The sequence below is a fragment of the Lissotriton helveticus genome, chromosome 3_1, assembly GCF_964261635.1.
Source record: "Lissotriton helveticus chromosome 3_1, aLisHel1.1, whole genome shotgun sequence".
Lineage (NCBI taxonomy): Eukaryota > Metazoa > Chordata > Amphibia > Caudata > Salamandridae > Lissotriton > Lissotriton helveticus.
The window spans coordinates 1,141,283,364-1,141,300,406 of record NC_136061.1 but is presented as its reverse complement, the minus strand read 5'-3'; the positions used below and the strand labels follow the sequence as shown (position 1 = coordinate 1,141,300,406).

The window sequence follows — 17,043 nt, the reverse complement described above, 5'->3', positions numbered from 1 at the left end:
GCACAACTTGGTAGCATTGAGCAAGGAGCTTGCTGCCTCTATTACAGTTACATTGAGGCAATATCTTTATTACATAATCCCTCCCATTTGGATAATTTATTGTGAAACGTTTAAAGCAAATCAATTGTTTTAAGTCAGTTTTCTTCATGAGACCCAAACATTTAAATATTTAATAGACCCATAATCAGATTTTTCGTCTACATTATTGTAAATTTCTGATAACAAGAGGGATAAAGAAGGAGAAGATTCTTTATTTCTAGTAAAATGGTTAATGGAACACATGTAAACCCTGACAAGTATATTGAGCAGGCTAAAGACAATAAAAACTGCCAGCATGCAGTAACAATAGCCCAGCTATCCAGCACTAATCACAGGAATGGTTAAACTGCAAGGCACTGCAAGGCACAGTTCCATGTGCGAGTAGATAATGCAATCCATATGGTTCTTTCCATTCTGGTACTCAAAGTAAATTTTCATCCCATTTCATTTAGGAGTGCACGTTCCAGAACACAAAGAGAAAAAATATATGCACTGGATGAACTGCTCTGGCATGGAATTGGGAATTCAGAGGGCTCTGAAAGTGCAAGGCTGAAGGTTCCAACAAGATAGAACATACAAAATATTCTAAAAGGAATACATTGTAATTGTAATTGCATTTATATAGCGCTTACTACCCCTGACGCGGCGTCGAAGCGCTTTTTCGGCGAGTAGCACACTACTCTGGGACCCATAGAGGATTAGTGTTGAATTAGTATAGTGAAACATGCAAGTACATTTTACGTGGTGGATAGGTTAGTCAGTTGTTTGGATTTGGAATGATAGCAGAAGGATAGATGAGGACAAAAGTTTGTATTTATATAGCGCTTGTTGATGCACGCTATTCAGGAAGCCTACAAAGGATTAGTGGTGAATTAATATGGTGAAATATGAAATCATTTCAGTGGTGGATATTAGTCAGTTACTTGGAGTGAGAAGGATAGCGGAGGGATATAAAGGGAAGAAAGATTTGTATTCATATAGCACTTGTTACCCCTGATGGGTCTTGAATCGCTTTTCTGGCGAGTAGCACGCCACTCCAGAACCCATAAAGGATTACTGTTGAAAATTAGTATAGTAAAAAAAAATATGAAGTAATGTGAGTAGTAGATATGTTATTCAGTTATTTGGGTAGTATATTAGTATAGTTTAATATGGAATTTAAGAAGTGAACACGTTAGTCTGTTAATTTCGATTGAAAAGGATAGTGGAGGGATAAAAGAGTGAACGATTTTTTAATTTATTTTTTTAGGTCTTAGCAATAGGAGGAGGCTTTTGGATGAGTAAAAAGGAGTTTTGGAGGGGAGGACTCAGAGGAAAGAGTTTAGAAAGGTTTGTTTTAGGGGATCGGTATAGTAAAAGAGGTGTCAGATGATTCAAGGAGGGGTAGAGTAGGAGAGAGTCTAGAAAGGGTAATTTTTGCAATCATAGTAGTGGTATGGGGTTTGGGATAAACGAGAGAGTGGAAGTAGAGGATCTATTGATAGATGTATAGGATGAGAGATAGGGTAGTGCATTGGAAAGGAGTAGTAGAAGAAGTTTGAGATGAGTCAGAAGGTTGGGCTAGAAGATATATTAAGCGAAGTATAGGCTGAGAAATAGGGTAGTGCATTGGAAATGCTAAATTAGAAGAAAGTGATAAATATGTAGATCCATAATTACATTGAAAGTATGTGTATTGCAAGAGTTACAAAGTGTGGTGGTGTGCAGTGTGTGTGTTGTGCGTTAGTGTTATTATGGTAGATGGGAGAGAAGGGTGTTTGTTGGACAACTACGTTTGTTAGTGATAAAAGGTGGTCTGTTAGGTGTAATTACAGCAGGGAGAGTGTGTTTGAATGGGATGTAGTTATGTATGGTGTTGATTGGTGTTGTGTTAGTGATGAGTGTATTGGTTAGTGGTATAGGATAGAGTTATGTACTGTTTGTAGGTGATTTTGGATATGTCTGGTAGTTGGGATAGTACGGTGTGTAGATGGGGTTTGGTTGGGTTTGTAGTGCAGACTTGGTACATTAATCTGTGCATAGTGTTGTGCGTGGTGTACATTTGGTGTGAGTGTGTTGCTCCATTTGTGGATGTGGATGTGGATGGTGTGGGCTGGGTATTGCTAAATGAGAAAAGGGCAGCATTTCTGGCCCTAGTCCCGACCAGTCTCGAACAGGCAACTGCCCTTGTCCACTCTGCTCTTCGCCTCGACGCCCAGGCTGAGACGCCGTAAGCCTGGCCTTTTTTATAGCCCTAGTAATCAGGTGACCCCTTCAGCCGATGGGAACCCTAGCCCTAACACTATCCAATCACAACACTAGCCCTAAAATCTAGGAACAAATAGGAGACCTGGACCTTACAGCCAATCTTAGCCCTAGTCCAAGTACCTAATCTGTTCAAAAATCCTGATCTCTACGTCCAATAAAGGCCGTAGCCCTATCAGTTGTCCCAAAACAAGTCCATGCAACCAATGGCACAGGTAGCCCTAGCTCCTACTTCCAATAGAAAGCCTAACCCTATTCTAAGTCCCACACCTAGTTCAGCAACCAATCACACCAGAAGCCCTAATCATTACTTCCAATTAAAGGTCTAACCCTAGCCCTAGTCCCACCCTACTCCCAACAACCAATAACATAGGAAGCCCTAGTCCCTACTTCCAATAGAAATCCTAACCCTAGCCCTAGTTCCAACCCTACAATGATTGAATCACAGATCCAGAAACCAATCAGAACCCTCAAATACCCAACCAATGAGGACATTAACCCTAATCCAATAGAAACACCAGATACAACCACCAATCAGTGTAGGCATGTACCAACCACTAGCAGGCCATATAAGGTCCCAGCGACCTCAGACAAGGTTTGCTGGCCAGGGAGTTGGAAGCTGCTTCTCCTGTTCAGAATCTCCTAGGAGACAGACAGGCTCAATCCACACTTTGGACTTCTGCAGGTAAAGGCTTCACTAACTCGAAATCTAACAATACTGTTTGAATAAAACTTTACTCCCCCTGCTGGCCAAAAAACGAAGTGCACATGCCCCTAGTAAAACACAGTTTAAACAGCTCACAGAAGCACCCTCTGATGTAGAAAAATCCCTATTGCTGGGGGGGGGGGGGGGGGGGGGGCAGGGGGACCGGTTTCACTTGCTTGTGAACATACAGGTCTTAGCACAGAGCAAAGGAGAAATTTGGAGGGAAAGCAGAATTGTCACCAAGGAATGAGAGGGACAAACTACAGAGGTTGGACTGCAAATCCCACAATTCAACACACTAAATGGAGGCAATCATGGGCAGGGAAAACCACACATTTAAAACACAACACAGGTGATAAAATATGCAATTACAGGCCGGCTAAAACTACAATTTTAACTGTAACAACCACAGGCATAGACAGTAAACAAAGAAAGTGAAAATCGTTTTTTAAACAACTTTCTGTCTTGGGAAGAGACAGCACTAGTCTGTCTCCTTACCAATTCCTGGACTCTGCTCACTGCAATCTGGGGCACAGGTAGGCTGCAACTCACAAGATGGAGGAGAATGATTTGGGGTGCAGCCAGCAAGGCCTTAAGGGGCCTGGGCAGGTGTGAGAGGAGGCCTCAGACTTGCCTGGTAGTTGAATAGCCAATGGTCTGCTGGCCTGGGGGACTAATTAATATAAAATAATAGGACCAAAATTAAGTAATATTTTACCAATAAAAGTTGTCCTTAGCGATATTTCTGGATTTATTTTCTTTCCATACTTATACAATATAGACAGATTTGCCACAGCAAATTGACTGCCAAAATTTACGACATTGCAAAACAAATTTTATTTGGAAAGGGATATTACAATTTCAAGTCATGTTTGTTGGGCTGTAGCAAGCAGTTACACAGTACAGATTAGCCAATTTCTAGAAATGAAGTAACCTAAAACATAATATGGAACCCAAAAATGGAGACGCATCCATGTATTTCAACCAGTTTGAGATATGACTGCCATGGGAAAAACGTTAGATAGTACCTTAGCTTTGTCCACCATTTTCTTACACTTGGCCTCAACATCTCTTACGTTCTGTTGGAGTAATGTGATGTCTTTCTTTAATTCAGAAGATTTTTCAGTCAATGTGCTTATTTTTTCCTGCAAAACAAACAGTCAAAAATTGTTTGTGGATATCAGCAAAATCAAACTTCTTTGTAGGTCTCAGTCGACAGTCTCCTTACACAGTCAACTGTAGACCTTATCAATAATGAAGAATATTCTCTTAAAACGGATCTGGCAAATTAATGCACTATATGGCAAAAAGAGCATCACAACGGCACCAACCCAATCAGCTCCAATGAGAAATTCTTCTCTGTCCTCATTTTACCACCAGACACTTATCAAATTTGGACCCGATTCCCTTCAATGGCCTTTCAAGTGGGCATGGCCAAGTCGAACAGGGAGGAGGAGTCAGACTTCTAGAGCTCCTCTCCACATCTACCAGGCTATCTTTGAGAATACCCACTTTGCAGCCTATGGGTCCGATTAGGAGTTTGGCGTTTTGGGAGCGGGCCTCTGCCCCTCTACCACACCGTCAAGCAGGGCCCCTGGCCACCCGCCAGATTATGAGTTTCCTCGTAGTTGGACGAGCGGGCCTCAGCAGGGGTGAAGAATTTAATAATACTTGTCTAATGGGCAGGTTGCTTCATAAATCTACTTGTCCTGTAACAAAATCCACTTGTCCCTTTTGTGCCATGTAATGCAGTGACAAATTATGGCAGCAATCTCATTATATTGGAGCTCTGAAATAGCCTCTCTGATTATGCCAGGGCTCCTCCATAGTAGTGTTCAAATACTAGCAAATCCCTTATGTTGCCACATTTCCACAGATCTACACACTGGGGCTGAAGTTAATGGTAAGCAACAGTTCCAGGGTTGGAATACCCTTTTGAGTCTGTGCAAACCTACTAACATGCATGTATCAAGGATTTTCACCAACTCTTCTCTAATATTTTCCCATACTGAGAAAGGTTGGATATTTACTCCCGACAATGGCAGATATTAAACTTCTTCATGAGTTGGGAAAAAAGTGGTTGGAGGGGAAGTAAACTCGCAAACACTCAGATTTTAGCATGAGCAAATCTACACCTGCATATTTGCTCATGCTGAAATGCAGTTCACAAATATTTTCTAGGAGTACTATTTCTTGGCCTACTTCTGTAAAGTCTTGGGGATTCATGAAAGTAATTTATCTGCACTTATTCCAAGGACATGGTGCATTTTATTTAATAATTGGGCCCCTAATTAGGCCTGGCATTAACCATGACCTTTTGTGTTTATTAAAATGTTGTCTCTCTCTCTCTCTGAGTGACAGCATTCTGTTTTTTAACAAGGACCATATCAACACACAGTTGTTTAGTTCAGTGCCAGGAACTACTGTGTAATGTGTGCTTTTTGAGACCAAAACTATTTTTGCTTTTGCCAGTGTTTGTTATAATTGTGAGGGCCCGGCAGCTCCCACACCAATAAGGCTATACAAAACTATGCCAGTGACGCATTGACAAAATCAAAAGGCTGACCAACAATTTCAGAGCCACTGGCTTTACCAATGCCTATTTATTTTTACGTTTCCCATAATCTTATTAAAACTGGTTACACTAATTTTCCATTATGAATATTTTTGGGAAATACTAAAGTACATCAAGACATTTTATTAAATGATGCTGCAAAGAATTGGTACCTCAATATTTTCAGTAGTTTAGCAAAATGTTTTAGCATTTATTTTTTGCCACTTTTTTTTTGGAAGCGAAGAATCATCAATCTTGCTTTCAAGCGTCTGCAAATATTAGCATGTAATCAGAGAGCATTCTGGGAGCAGTATACATAGCCTCATATTGCATGCATCCCTTGGGCCTGAGGAAAGAGAGGGCCCTGTAGGGCCACCTTTGTTAACTCACTGCCACCCTTTCCAATGCAGGCTCACCGCCATGGTTAGGGTCACAGTGAGGAAACTCATAAAGCATATTGCATATTTAAGACTGCCGCACCAAAAATTGCAGATCCCTGGTGGCTGTGGCGGTCCCATGGTGGTCAACCACCAGAGTTGCAATACGGAGGTCCGACCGTCAGAGCGGTGGTAGCCACCACGCCACAACCGGTTTGGAGATCCTATGGACCGTCAAACTCATAATTAGGCCTAAAATCTTCCTTGAAGCTCTCTGGGTGTCAGGATGCAACTCAACTCAGTGCCCAAGATCTAGGGACTGAATTAGGATATCCCAGACTTTGATGGTGATCACAAGATGATAGGAAAAATGCGACCATCATCTTGCTTACTTCATCAGTCTGGGCACTACTGCTTTGCTTGTGCCAGGAATGTATCCCTCTCGTGATACTAGGAACAGGGGCCTTGAACATCTGGATGGCCGTGCAGATAGGCAGTATCGCGGCCACCATTTTGCGATCAGTGACTGGTCCCTGTGCAGAGTTGCACAGCGGCTATAGACTTTTGAAATAAAAGCTGCCACCATTGTAGGGATTAGATCGGCCCCAATATTCTTGTGCAACCTGAGCCTACCCTCAACTGAACCAGAGTTTGCTCTGGGTGCAAATTTCTCCTCCTGACCATCCAGACTGACGTGGGGTTACTGTACCAACCGGTGGTGCCTCTTCTGGGACACCCTCCTGAGACAGAGCCTCTCATAGCTGCCTGCAGCTCTTGCCGAGTAGGATCTAAGGTTGATTGACCTCTCCTGCAACGCCGAGGAGTGAAGCAGTGCATTGCATCAGAACCAACAAGTTGTCTTTTGGTAGTTGAGGTGATGGCTATTACATCCCGGTGTGCACTCCAGAGAAGCTTTAGAAAGACTGGCTAGAATCTATATGTAGAGCCTGATAAACAGGGACTAATACTAACTATCCTTAAAAAACTTCAGTCTCATTCACATTTAACCTAATGTAAGGGTTCCTCTGCAGCCCCAACAAAGCCTTGTCACGTTACTGTTCTATTTAACCACTTATCCATAACCCCTTTCCTTAACCCTTACCCTAACTTCTTTGCTGTTAACCCCTAATCCCTTACCTTTTGTCTACTTACCCTAAAACTACTATCCATAAAATATTACGTATATGTTGTTTTCATCGTATTACTTATAATGAACCTAAAGGATAAGATGGTCTAGGCTAAAATTGTAGCCCAGAAGGAAATTCTCATTACGAAATAGCATGTCGATCAAATGAAGACTAACAAATGGTATGCTCCCTACAATTCTAGCATAGCTAATGCCAATGGTTCAGACTGAGTATTATGCATAGCCCCAACAGTTGTCCTCGTAACTTTGATTGACAGGGGTGTGGAATTTATTAAAATATCTACTTGTCCATGGGGCATGTTGCTTCATATATCTACTTGTCCTGTAACAAAATCTACTTGTCCCTTTGGTGCCATGTAGTGCTGCCACAGATTATGGCAGCAATCTCATTTTATAAGAGCTCTTATATAGCTTCTCTGATTATGCCAGGGCATATCCCCTAGTAGTGTTTGAATACTAGTAATCATTTTATGTTGCCACGTTTCCGTAGCTCCACATACTGGGACTGAAGATGGTGGTAAGCAGTAGTTCTAGGCTTGGAATGCCATATTGAGTCTGTGCAAACCTACTAACTTGCATGTTTTAGGGTTTTCAACAAATCTTCTCTAATCTTTCCCATACTTAGAAACGTTGGAATATTACTCCTGAGAGTGGCATACGTAAACCTTCTTTCAGAGTTGGGAAAAAAGTAGTTGGAGGGAAAATTAACTTTCAAACATCCAGGTTTTCACATGAGCAAATCTACACATGCATATTTGCTCATGCTGAAATGCGGTTCACAAATATTTTGTAGAAGTACGATTTCTTGCCCTACTAATGTAAATTCTTGTGAATTCACGATAGCCATATACCAAAGGTGCACTTTTGAGTCTTTCTTTAATAATTGGGCCCCTAATTTGGTCTGGCGTTAACCAGGACCTTTTGTGTTTATTAAAATTCTCTCTCTGAATCGGCTGGCTTCACTGTGAGTGACAGCATTCTGCTCTTTCACAAGGAGCATATTGGTACACAAAGTAGTTTTGTTCAGTGGCAGTGTGTGCTCTTTGAGACCAAAAACTATTTTTGCATTTGCCAATGTTTGTTATAATGGTGAGGGCCCAGCAGCTCTCACATCAATAAGGTTTTACAAAAGCCATGCCAAAACAAGTCACGCATTGCCAAAACTAAAAAGCTGACCACCAATGTCAGACCTACTGGATTTGCCAAGGCTTGTTTATTTTTGTTTCTCATAATCTTATTGAAACTGGTTACACGAATTTTCCAATAATAATATTTTTGGGAAATACTAGCATGCATCAACACATTTTACTAAATGATGCTGCAAAGAAATTGTACCTGAAATTTTACAGTAGTTTAGCAAAATGTTATTTCCCTACTTTCATTTTTTAGGAACATGTTATATTGATAGCAAATAAACATTAATCTTGCTTTCAAGCTTCTGCAAATATTTGCATCTATTCAGAGAGTATTCTGTGAGCATCATGCATAGCCTCATATTGCTAAACTTTGAAACCGTGTGTACACATTTTCATACTGGAACCACTGTCAGAAGTGCAGTCAGCGTACATTTACTTAGAGCGCTCTCCCTAATAAGAAAGGCTTTAAATTAATTAACCATAAATACAAGTTTGAAAAGCATTAACACATGCACACAAATATTAACTAAACTACAGGCAGTAACCTTCCCTGATCCTTAATGTGGTACTGCAAACTGGCAGCCACAGGGTTTGTGCTGCAGGGGGTTGGGCCTACTTGTCCCAAGGACAACATACACTTTAAAACTTGTTGCCCTTGACCCCAAACAATATGTCCTGGGCGTCGGGCTATAGGAATTCCACATCCCTGGATTGAATAGCATAACAATAAGTATGTCCATCCAGGTAGGGCTCCATATTCCTATTTACATTATGCACTGAACGGACAGTTTTCACCTATACTTAGAACGACTACATATGACTCCGTAGCCTTTACTGGAGACAGACCGGAGTGTAATTTCACCCTGGGTCTATGTCTGCTGATTGCTGTGACTACTATAGATTGCAGGTAAAGTAACCTTACTGGTCTGCTTCTTTGAAAGATGCTTCTGAATTGTAGGAAAATACCAACTCTCATCTCCCAATGGACAGGCAGGGTAATACCAGTTTTATATATACAGATAGACGAAATAGAGGAATAAATAGACGGGTTCATATACGTATTAAGTGTACACAAGATTATTTGTTGGTGAGTCCAAACCTTAATATAAGAGCCACTGGGATAAGGGTCTTATATATTCTGTCCTTTTGCCTTAGGAATTGAAAGGAATCTTTCATTCTTATTGAGTCACTGCTGGGACTAGACCCCTAGCCATTTAGCTGCATAGTTTGTCCCTGTTAGATTCTGACAGATAAACAACAGATTGAGTAAATGACAGTAGTGGTACGTATGAGAATGCAAAGTTATTTCTAGTATTTCACTTTCAAAAATTCTTCACCTCATTTCCTCAACTGCATGTTTCAGGTGTGCAGCGTACCATTCATGTGTATCACAAAGTAAGTTGAATTGCTATGTGTTTCTTTATAAAGAGTTTTTCAAATTTGTAATTGGATATTTATGTCAGCACACTCTTGACTTCGTCCTGAGAAAGACCCAGGCACATTCGGTGTATGGGCTAAAACAAGTGCAGACTGGGTTGCAACAACGTTATGACTACTTGTATAAGATATCACAGCATAATCATTTTTAAGCAGGGATATTGGTCTATACGACTCACATTGTTTTGGTCCTTACTATGTTTTAGAATTAGTGTTATAACTGCCTCATTCCAAGTGGATGGAGGGGGCAGGTGGTCAATGTAAATACTATTCAGTAATTTGGTGCGATACGGGGGGAGATCTTCATTTAAAACCTTGTATTGCTAATTTGTTAGGCCATCAGTGCCTGGTGCTTCCCTTTCTTTAATCGCCTAATTGCTTTAACTATTTTCAGGGGAGTTATTTTCTGATTGAGAAATATTTGTTCATTTAAATCTAACCTAGGAAGAGTATCCACTCCTTAACTTCTGTCTGTGTTTATTTTGTGTCATTAGTATATAGATCTTGGAAAAAACCCATATATGCCCTCCCAATACCATGATCATCCAGACAGCGTTCTTTGGTGGCGCTGAACTCTATCTCCTTGATCTCATTCTGAAGGGTGTCTTGCCTTGTTTTCCAGGCTAGATATTTCCAGCAGCCTTCCCCATACTCATAGTGAGCCAATTTAATAGCATTCCGCCACTTTTGCATCCTGCCTCCTAAAAATTCTGCTAAATGTTCCTTGTCCTCTTTCAATTTCCTATGGAGCTCTAGTTCTCAACTAATATGTTCACAGTTTGCCAAGTCTTTCTGGATCTTATCAATTCTAGATTTGTGTTCTCTAAGTTCTTTTTTGCCTTCTTTCCTTTTATAGGCCACACAATTTATTAGCCTCTCACTTATAAATGCTTTGAATGTATCCCACACAATATGGGCACGGTCAGAGGCCTCATTTGTCCCAAAGAACCCTGCAGTGTCTTTCTTGAGGGCATTTACAACTTCTTGCTCCCCTAGGAGGCTTCTGTCTAGGGTCCATCTAGACTCAGGTTGATGATTCTAGATGAAGAACACTAGTTTTACTGCGGCATGATCCAATAGATGTTCGGGTTGGTGAGCAACTGTGGAAATGTATTTGCTTAACTTTGTATCAGTTAGAAAAAAATTCTTAATTAATTGATGCGTGGTCTCACTCATTTTAGATAAGTTTGCTGTTGGTCTTACTGTGGATTTATCCTGCGCAGGATCCAACAGTGTATTGAAATCGACACCTATAATAATATAGTGCCTTGTGTCAAGTAGATATTTATATCATTCCTTGAGTGGGGACAGCACATCTACATTCGGCCTATAGTAGCCCACCAATGTAAACCCAGTACTATGTATTTTAACATTACTAATTAGCCATCTGTCCCCAGGGTCCGCAATACAAAGCTCCATCTTAGCTTGTGCTGATCTTTTGACTAAAATTGCCACCCCTTTCACACTGCACGATTGATTAGTGCATGGGAATTGTACTAGCCATCGGTGGCTCTTCAGAATCTCATCCCATTCCTCGCAACTCAGGTGTGTTTCCTGTAATATTATGATGTTGATGGAGCAAGTTGGCAAAACAAAATTTTGTGTACCCCTTGTGAAATCAATGTTCCATAACGTTAACATTTACTAATGGTGTGTTGTGGTGAATTAATCAACAATAGTATAAGATGCACATACATGAATACGTGGGAATACTCATTTTTTCTTGCATTGAGCAATATAATTAACTAATTTGTTGTGTTATTGTGATATGAAATAATGCACAGCTTAAATATTAAATAAACGCAACATGAATGTGCTTATTGTACACGTTATTGTGCTGTAAGTCGTCGGATATGTAAGTATAAGACGCATTTATGTGGCTTACCTGCTAGGTAATAACTAATAGGCAGACATTAGTATGGTGGGAGGGATACAGAAGGGCTTTAGTTCCATATTTAACATGAATTTGTGTTTGTTTCTATGATAGTTCCATAAGTGGCCTCTGAGGCCAACAAAATATGGTTGCTCTGATGAACTGCGAGCAAGTGCTGGATTGCGCATGCGTGCCTAAAGCCTACAAGCAAGAGTGAACTGCCTGTGCTCGGATGGGAAGTTCAAGGCTACATTTCCCAGGAAGCCAGGATGGTTGCCAAAATATGGACAGTCAAGTGTTCTAAACGTGGGAAAGTAGTAGACGTTGCAAGTCAAGGAAGTGACCAGGCCAAAGACTGTCCTAACCAATACCCCTTTATGATTTCGCTGATTCACCGTGAATATGATGTTGTAATGGTGAGGAGATGCTCACCCATCCCAAATTGTCCAATCAGAACCTGAATTGGTGATGTTAGATACTTTTTAGATAGATTAAGTTAGGAAATGAGTGTATAAAACCCCCTGATTTTGCTTAGAGGGTGTCGCTTTTTCGATTTCCTCTCGAAGTGCTGTCAGATTGCAGATCGAATCCTGGATGTAAGATACTTTGATTTATTTCTTGTTTTCTTTGCAGGAGTGAAAGGATAAGATGAGGGTGTTAGTTAGGGATGTTAGGAGAGAATGAATTTGGAACTATCTATTCTTTGCTAAACTTTTAACTGATCTTTAAATAAATTACTATTTTCTGAGCTCTGAATAAAATTATCATTTTGAAATAAAGTTTAAGATTTTACTGAATAAAGAATTAATTAAAGCCTAAATGTCAGACATATTAAAGTTTTTGCTTTTAATAAAATTAGGAAAATGGAATAATTAAAAGCTGGTCTTGTAGTTTTTCCTACGCCTGATTTTCTTTCTAGCAGATCCATTGCCACTATGGTGGTGTGTCTGAATAAAATTCATGTTTGCTAAAACCATGGTAAATTGTATAAAACTATAGGTGTAAATAATAGTTGGTTAAATAGGTTAGACACTCCGCCAAATGTTACAGCATTACTCCTTTGCGTTTCACCAATCCTTGAGATCGAGTTAAGTGAACAGAGAAAGTGTGCAGTGTCATGGGCCCCACTGGAGAATAAATGTGTGTTCGGAGGTTTCAGGGAAAGGTAATGCTGACTTTAGAAATTATTTCTGGAGTTTCGCAGTAGCAGTTATATCTTGGTAGCAGAGTAGTGGTTGCTAAGGAAATAGCTATGGTTATGTATAAAGTACTATATAGAATTTAATGTACAGAATTATAACTAACATCTGTTGAGTTCTTATTACGTTATATGTAGTCCTGAAAAGGCTTGTTGCGTGAAGCTAGTGTCTCTGTCTGCAGGCAGAGGAAGTGTGGCAAGTAAAGTCGCACAGTGCATTGGTCTATTTCAAAAAAGGAGTACCGTCGTATACTGCGGTGGTATTGTCGCATATCACTGTTTAGGGACATTAGGTGTGAAAGGATAAATGTATAGTGAGGACAGTCTATGAAATCTTAGCCTTCAAGCAAAGGGATCATTGCGTATCCTGATTAAAACTTACTGCTGGGAGAGTAGTAGGACTTAACCCGAGCTTGATAGAAGGGTAAAGGAGTGGCATCTACTTTACGAATGAAAGAGGAATTCTGAGGTGGGCTAGAGGTAAGCGCTGCCTACTGGTAATACAGAGTTTGTGTATATATGAATAGGGATTTCCGTAGGAACGTGTGTAAATGACATTGCAATACGCGTTCTGGAGAAACTCTGGGATTGTCTCTAAGGAGGTGAAAAATATCTCTGTAGGTGCTTTCCTGGAGAAACGAGTTTGTTATTGCCTGATAGAAGGGTAAGGTAGAGGGTAGTGCTACTTTATCGACGGGTCTAAAATTCTGTGGAGGTAAGTGTTGTCTACTCCAGTTACAGAATACTTGTGTGATTGGAAAATTCTATCACTTTATTAGCGAAACAGGCAAATGCTATTGTTTTCTGTAAAGTTACTAACTGATTTTGTAAAATATCTTGTAAATACAGCTTCTTGAAAAATCCTGTAAAGGAGGGGTCAGTCAGCGCTGCAGAAGCCGGAGCGCAGGTGAAGTCAAAAGAGTCGCGCTGGGATTGGTCCTCGTGACCAAGACAGAGTAGGAGCTGATTGGTACAAAACAGCAAGAGCTATTGTTTGAGCACTACAGTGACGTATCTTGTTCTAATTGGTGCGCTAGTGGTTCTAATTGGTGCGCTTGTGCAAACCGCGCTGTGATAGGTTGCTGTTACGGAACAGCAAACAGGGAAGTGCGCGATCTTTGAAAGACAGAGAATTACCAGAAAAATGTCTTATTACTATTATGACGAAGACAAGAAGAAACCTTCATGGTTTAAAAAGTTGAAAAATATGTTTGTAAAAGACAAAGAGGTAGTTACGAGAGAGGGAAAGATACTTCCTTCGCCAAAAACACCTGCTTCTCATATGATGTCAAAATATGGTTACCATACGTGTGTTTGGTTGGAGAATTGGGTACGGTATACCAAGGATGATGGTGTATTAGCTTTTCCGGAAGGAGGATCTTTTGATTTGGCAATTTTGAGAAATCTGAGAGCCAGAATGATGAAGCTTGAACCGAGACCTAGACCGACTCAATTTGAAGCACCGGTTGAATGGGAAGATGAGATGCATGAACTGGAAAGTGAGAGGTTCAGCAGGCATATCAGACCAAGAGGTAGAGGTCGAGATTTATGGGGAGAAACACATGAGAGTAGAATGCGAAGACGGACAAATGGTAACATGTGTGATGGCATGTATCCAGTTAGACTAGTGGAAGAATATGAGGGACGGAAATGTACAGAAAAGAAAAAGAATGTGGAGACAGGGAATCAAAGTTATGGTGAAAGTGAATCAGAGGATGCTGTATTGGAGGAAATATTACATAGAAGACCGCCTCCATATCAACCAGGTTCTTTATGGACTACCCCGAATGCTCCAATAGCAGATGAGAGAGTTAGTGAAACTCCGAGACAACCATCAAATTTCCGAGAATTCCCTGAAAGAGTAGAAACGAGATATATCCCAAGTACACCGATAGGAGAGGCTCGAATTTCGGGTACTCCTGTACAAAGTAATGACTCGCATAAAACTGTGCTAAGTACTGAAAGGCGGAATGATGTACAGCCAGATATTTCTGATTATGAACGTTCTGCACATGAATTGATTCAAAATCTTTTTTTTTTTTTTTTAATCCTCATTAGCCAACTCGCCACCCAGTTTACTAACTGTTCCACCTGCTGGGTTTTTTGTATCTCATATGCTAGTGTATCGGGGAAGAGGCATCGGGCTCACCTCCACAGAGTCCGGCCAGCGCATTATCCAAACCCTTGATGCCGTTTGACCCATCCGATGTGCCCATCTCATCCTCATTCCTGGAGCCTGTGTGTCAACCCAAATACTAGCGAGATAGGCGTAGGGCTTAATCATAGGATTGATGTTGCTTTGTTCAATAAATAATTCAAAATTACCCCCACATGCCCAATCACCCAAAACGTAAAAGAAACGGTACCCAAAATGCTAGTTTTTTGCTGGTGTAATTCAACATATCTAATTTCGCTGTACATCTGATTCAAAATCTTACGAAGAATATGGAAGCAGTAACTGTCCCAGTAACGATAGGACCTGTAATACCAGTATTTGAAAATCAAAGAATAAAAGAGCCAAGCTTAAAAATTCCATTGCAACAGAGTCTGCAGAAAGTAAAAGAGAATATTTATCCTGATTTGTCAGAAATGAAGCGGAATATAAATGTGAATCCACCTGAATTGACTTTAAATCAAAGTTTGTCATGCAGATACCCGACAGGAGCAGAATCTGACTCCGCAACCCCAGAGAGAAGTGTAGATAAAATAGATTTAACGCAAACACCTGTAGGGCCATCAGATAAAGAGATGAGTGATTGGATTAAAACTTTAAAATTAAAGGAGCAGGAATCAAAAGTACTGGATGTAGCAAAATTAAAGGTAGACATGGAAGAATTAATCATTGGAACTATTGGAACAGACAGACTAAAAACCTACCAAGATGATGAGCTTATGTTTTTGTGTAAAAGCATAACATGGAAAGCTAAAATGGTGTATGATCAGTTGGAAGAATTGGCAAGTGAATATGGAATAGAATTTTATTTTCAAAAATAAAATCATTGCAGAAAACAGTAGATTTTGCAGAAAGAGACATCGAGAACATGAATACTGCTGGGAGATTAGCACAAATAAAATATTTGATTGTGTTGTTGCGAAAATGGGGAGATGTAAGTAGATGGAGGGTTAAGTGGGCAAAAAAGAAAGAAGAAAACAGTGATAAATCCACATTAGCTTTTCCAATCAGGGAAAAAGAAATAGTGACAACTGAGTTTCCCATAAGAGAGATGCCTGGAGGAGGATATGTACATGTTCCTTGGAGCAGACAAGATATATTGTCATTCACAAATGATTTTCCTAGGTTGAGAGAGAAACCAGTGGAATCGTATCGACAGGTAGACAGATTTGTAAAAGTGTTGAAAGTTTTATGGATTGATTTGGATGGACTGTTTGACATAGTGGTGCCAGCAGATCTATGGACAGAATGCAAAATATCTGTCGATTGGCCAAGGGAAGAGTATCCCAGAGATAAAGTAACAGGAGCCCCATCACCAGATGTAATTCGAAAGTACGAACAAGTGATAGTATGGTTGAAAAATAAAATACCTCCAAAAGAAACTGATTGGGTAAAAATAGACAGAACCACACAAGAGCCAAAAGAAACTGTACGTTCATTTTATGAAAGATTGTTGTTGGTTTTCAAACAGTATAGTGGTTATGAGGAACTGAATGAAAAGGGCATGAGCCACTTTATATATAGATTTGTATATGGTTTAAGACCAGAAATTTCAGACATGATTAGACACAGCATGATAGGATGGCAGTCGAGCTCAGTAGACAAAGTACTGAGACAGGCAAAATATTGCAGTGAAGAAATTGATGCAAAACAGAAAAAGCTGAAAGAAAAAGCCATGTGGGCACAAGTGAAGGTAGTGAAACAGCAAGTGGCGCAAATGGAGGGTAAGAATACAGGGAATCAAGGTAGTTTTAAAGGTAAACCTATATTAGTAGGGAATATTGATGAATTGAAAAATACATTTCCATGTTTCAATTGCGGCAAGTTAGGGCATTGGAAGAAAGAGTGTAAAAGTCCGCCTAGATTTAATGGAGAAAATACATCAATGAATCCGCAGGTGCAGTTTGAGGTAAATCAACAGCAACCGCAACAACAGCAGATAGCAAATCAGCAAAGTCAGGTGCCACAACCGCCACTGCCATACAGTGTAAACCAGCAGAGATACAGTGCAGAGACGGAGGTGAACAGGTAAAAAGATTGCAAAGAGTGAATGCGTGTCCTCAGTATTGGTTACAAGAGGAGGATGGCAGTGAGCCGGATGAAAGTTTCTGACGGTGCCTGAGAGAGGAAGAAGAGTGTGTACTTGAAGCCACTCTTAA

The 17,043-nt window shown here is 40.3% G+C and overlaps 1 protein-coding gene across 4 annotated transcripts in view; it reads right to left on the bottom strand.

The window, feature by feature from the left end:
- NMI (N-myc and STAT interactor) overlaps positions 1 to 17,043 on the bottom strand; it is a 201,199-nt gene that overhangs the window by 111,101 nt on the left and 73,055 nt on the right. For all 4 annotated transcript variants that reach the window (XM_078681751.1, XM_078681754.1, XM_078681752.1 and 1 more), the window contains one exon: positions 4,018 to 4,134. In XM_078681751.1, the coding sequence (XP_078537877.1) occupies positions 4,018 to 4,134 (117 nt within the window). The remainder of the gene's footprint in view (positions 1 to 4,017; positions 4,135 to 17,043) is intronic.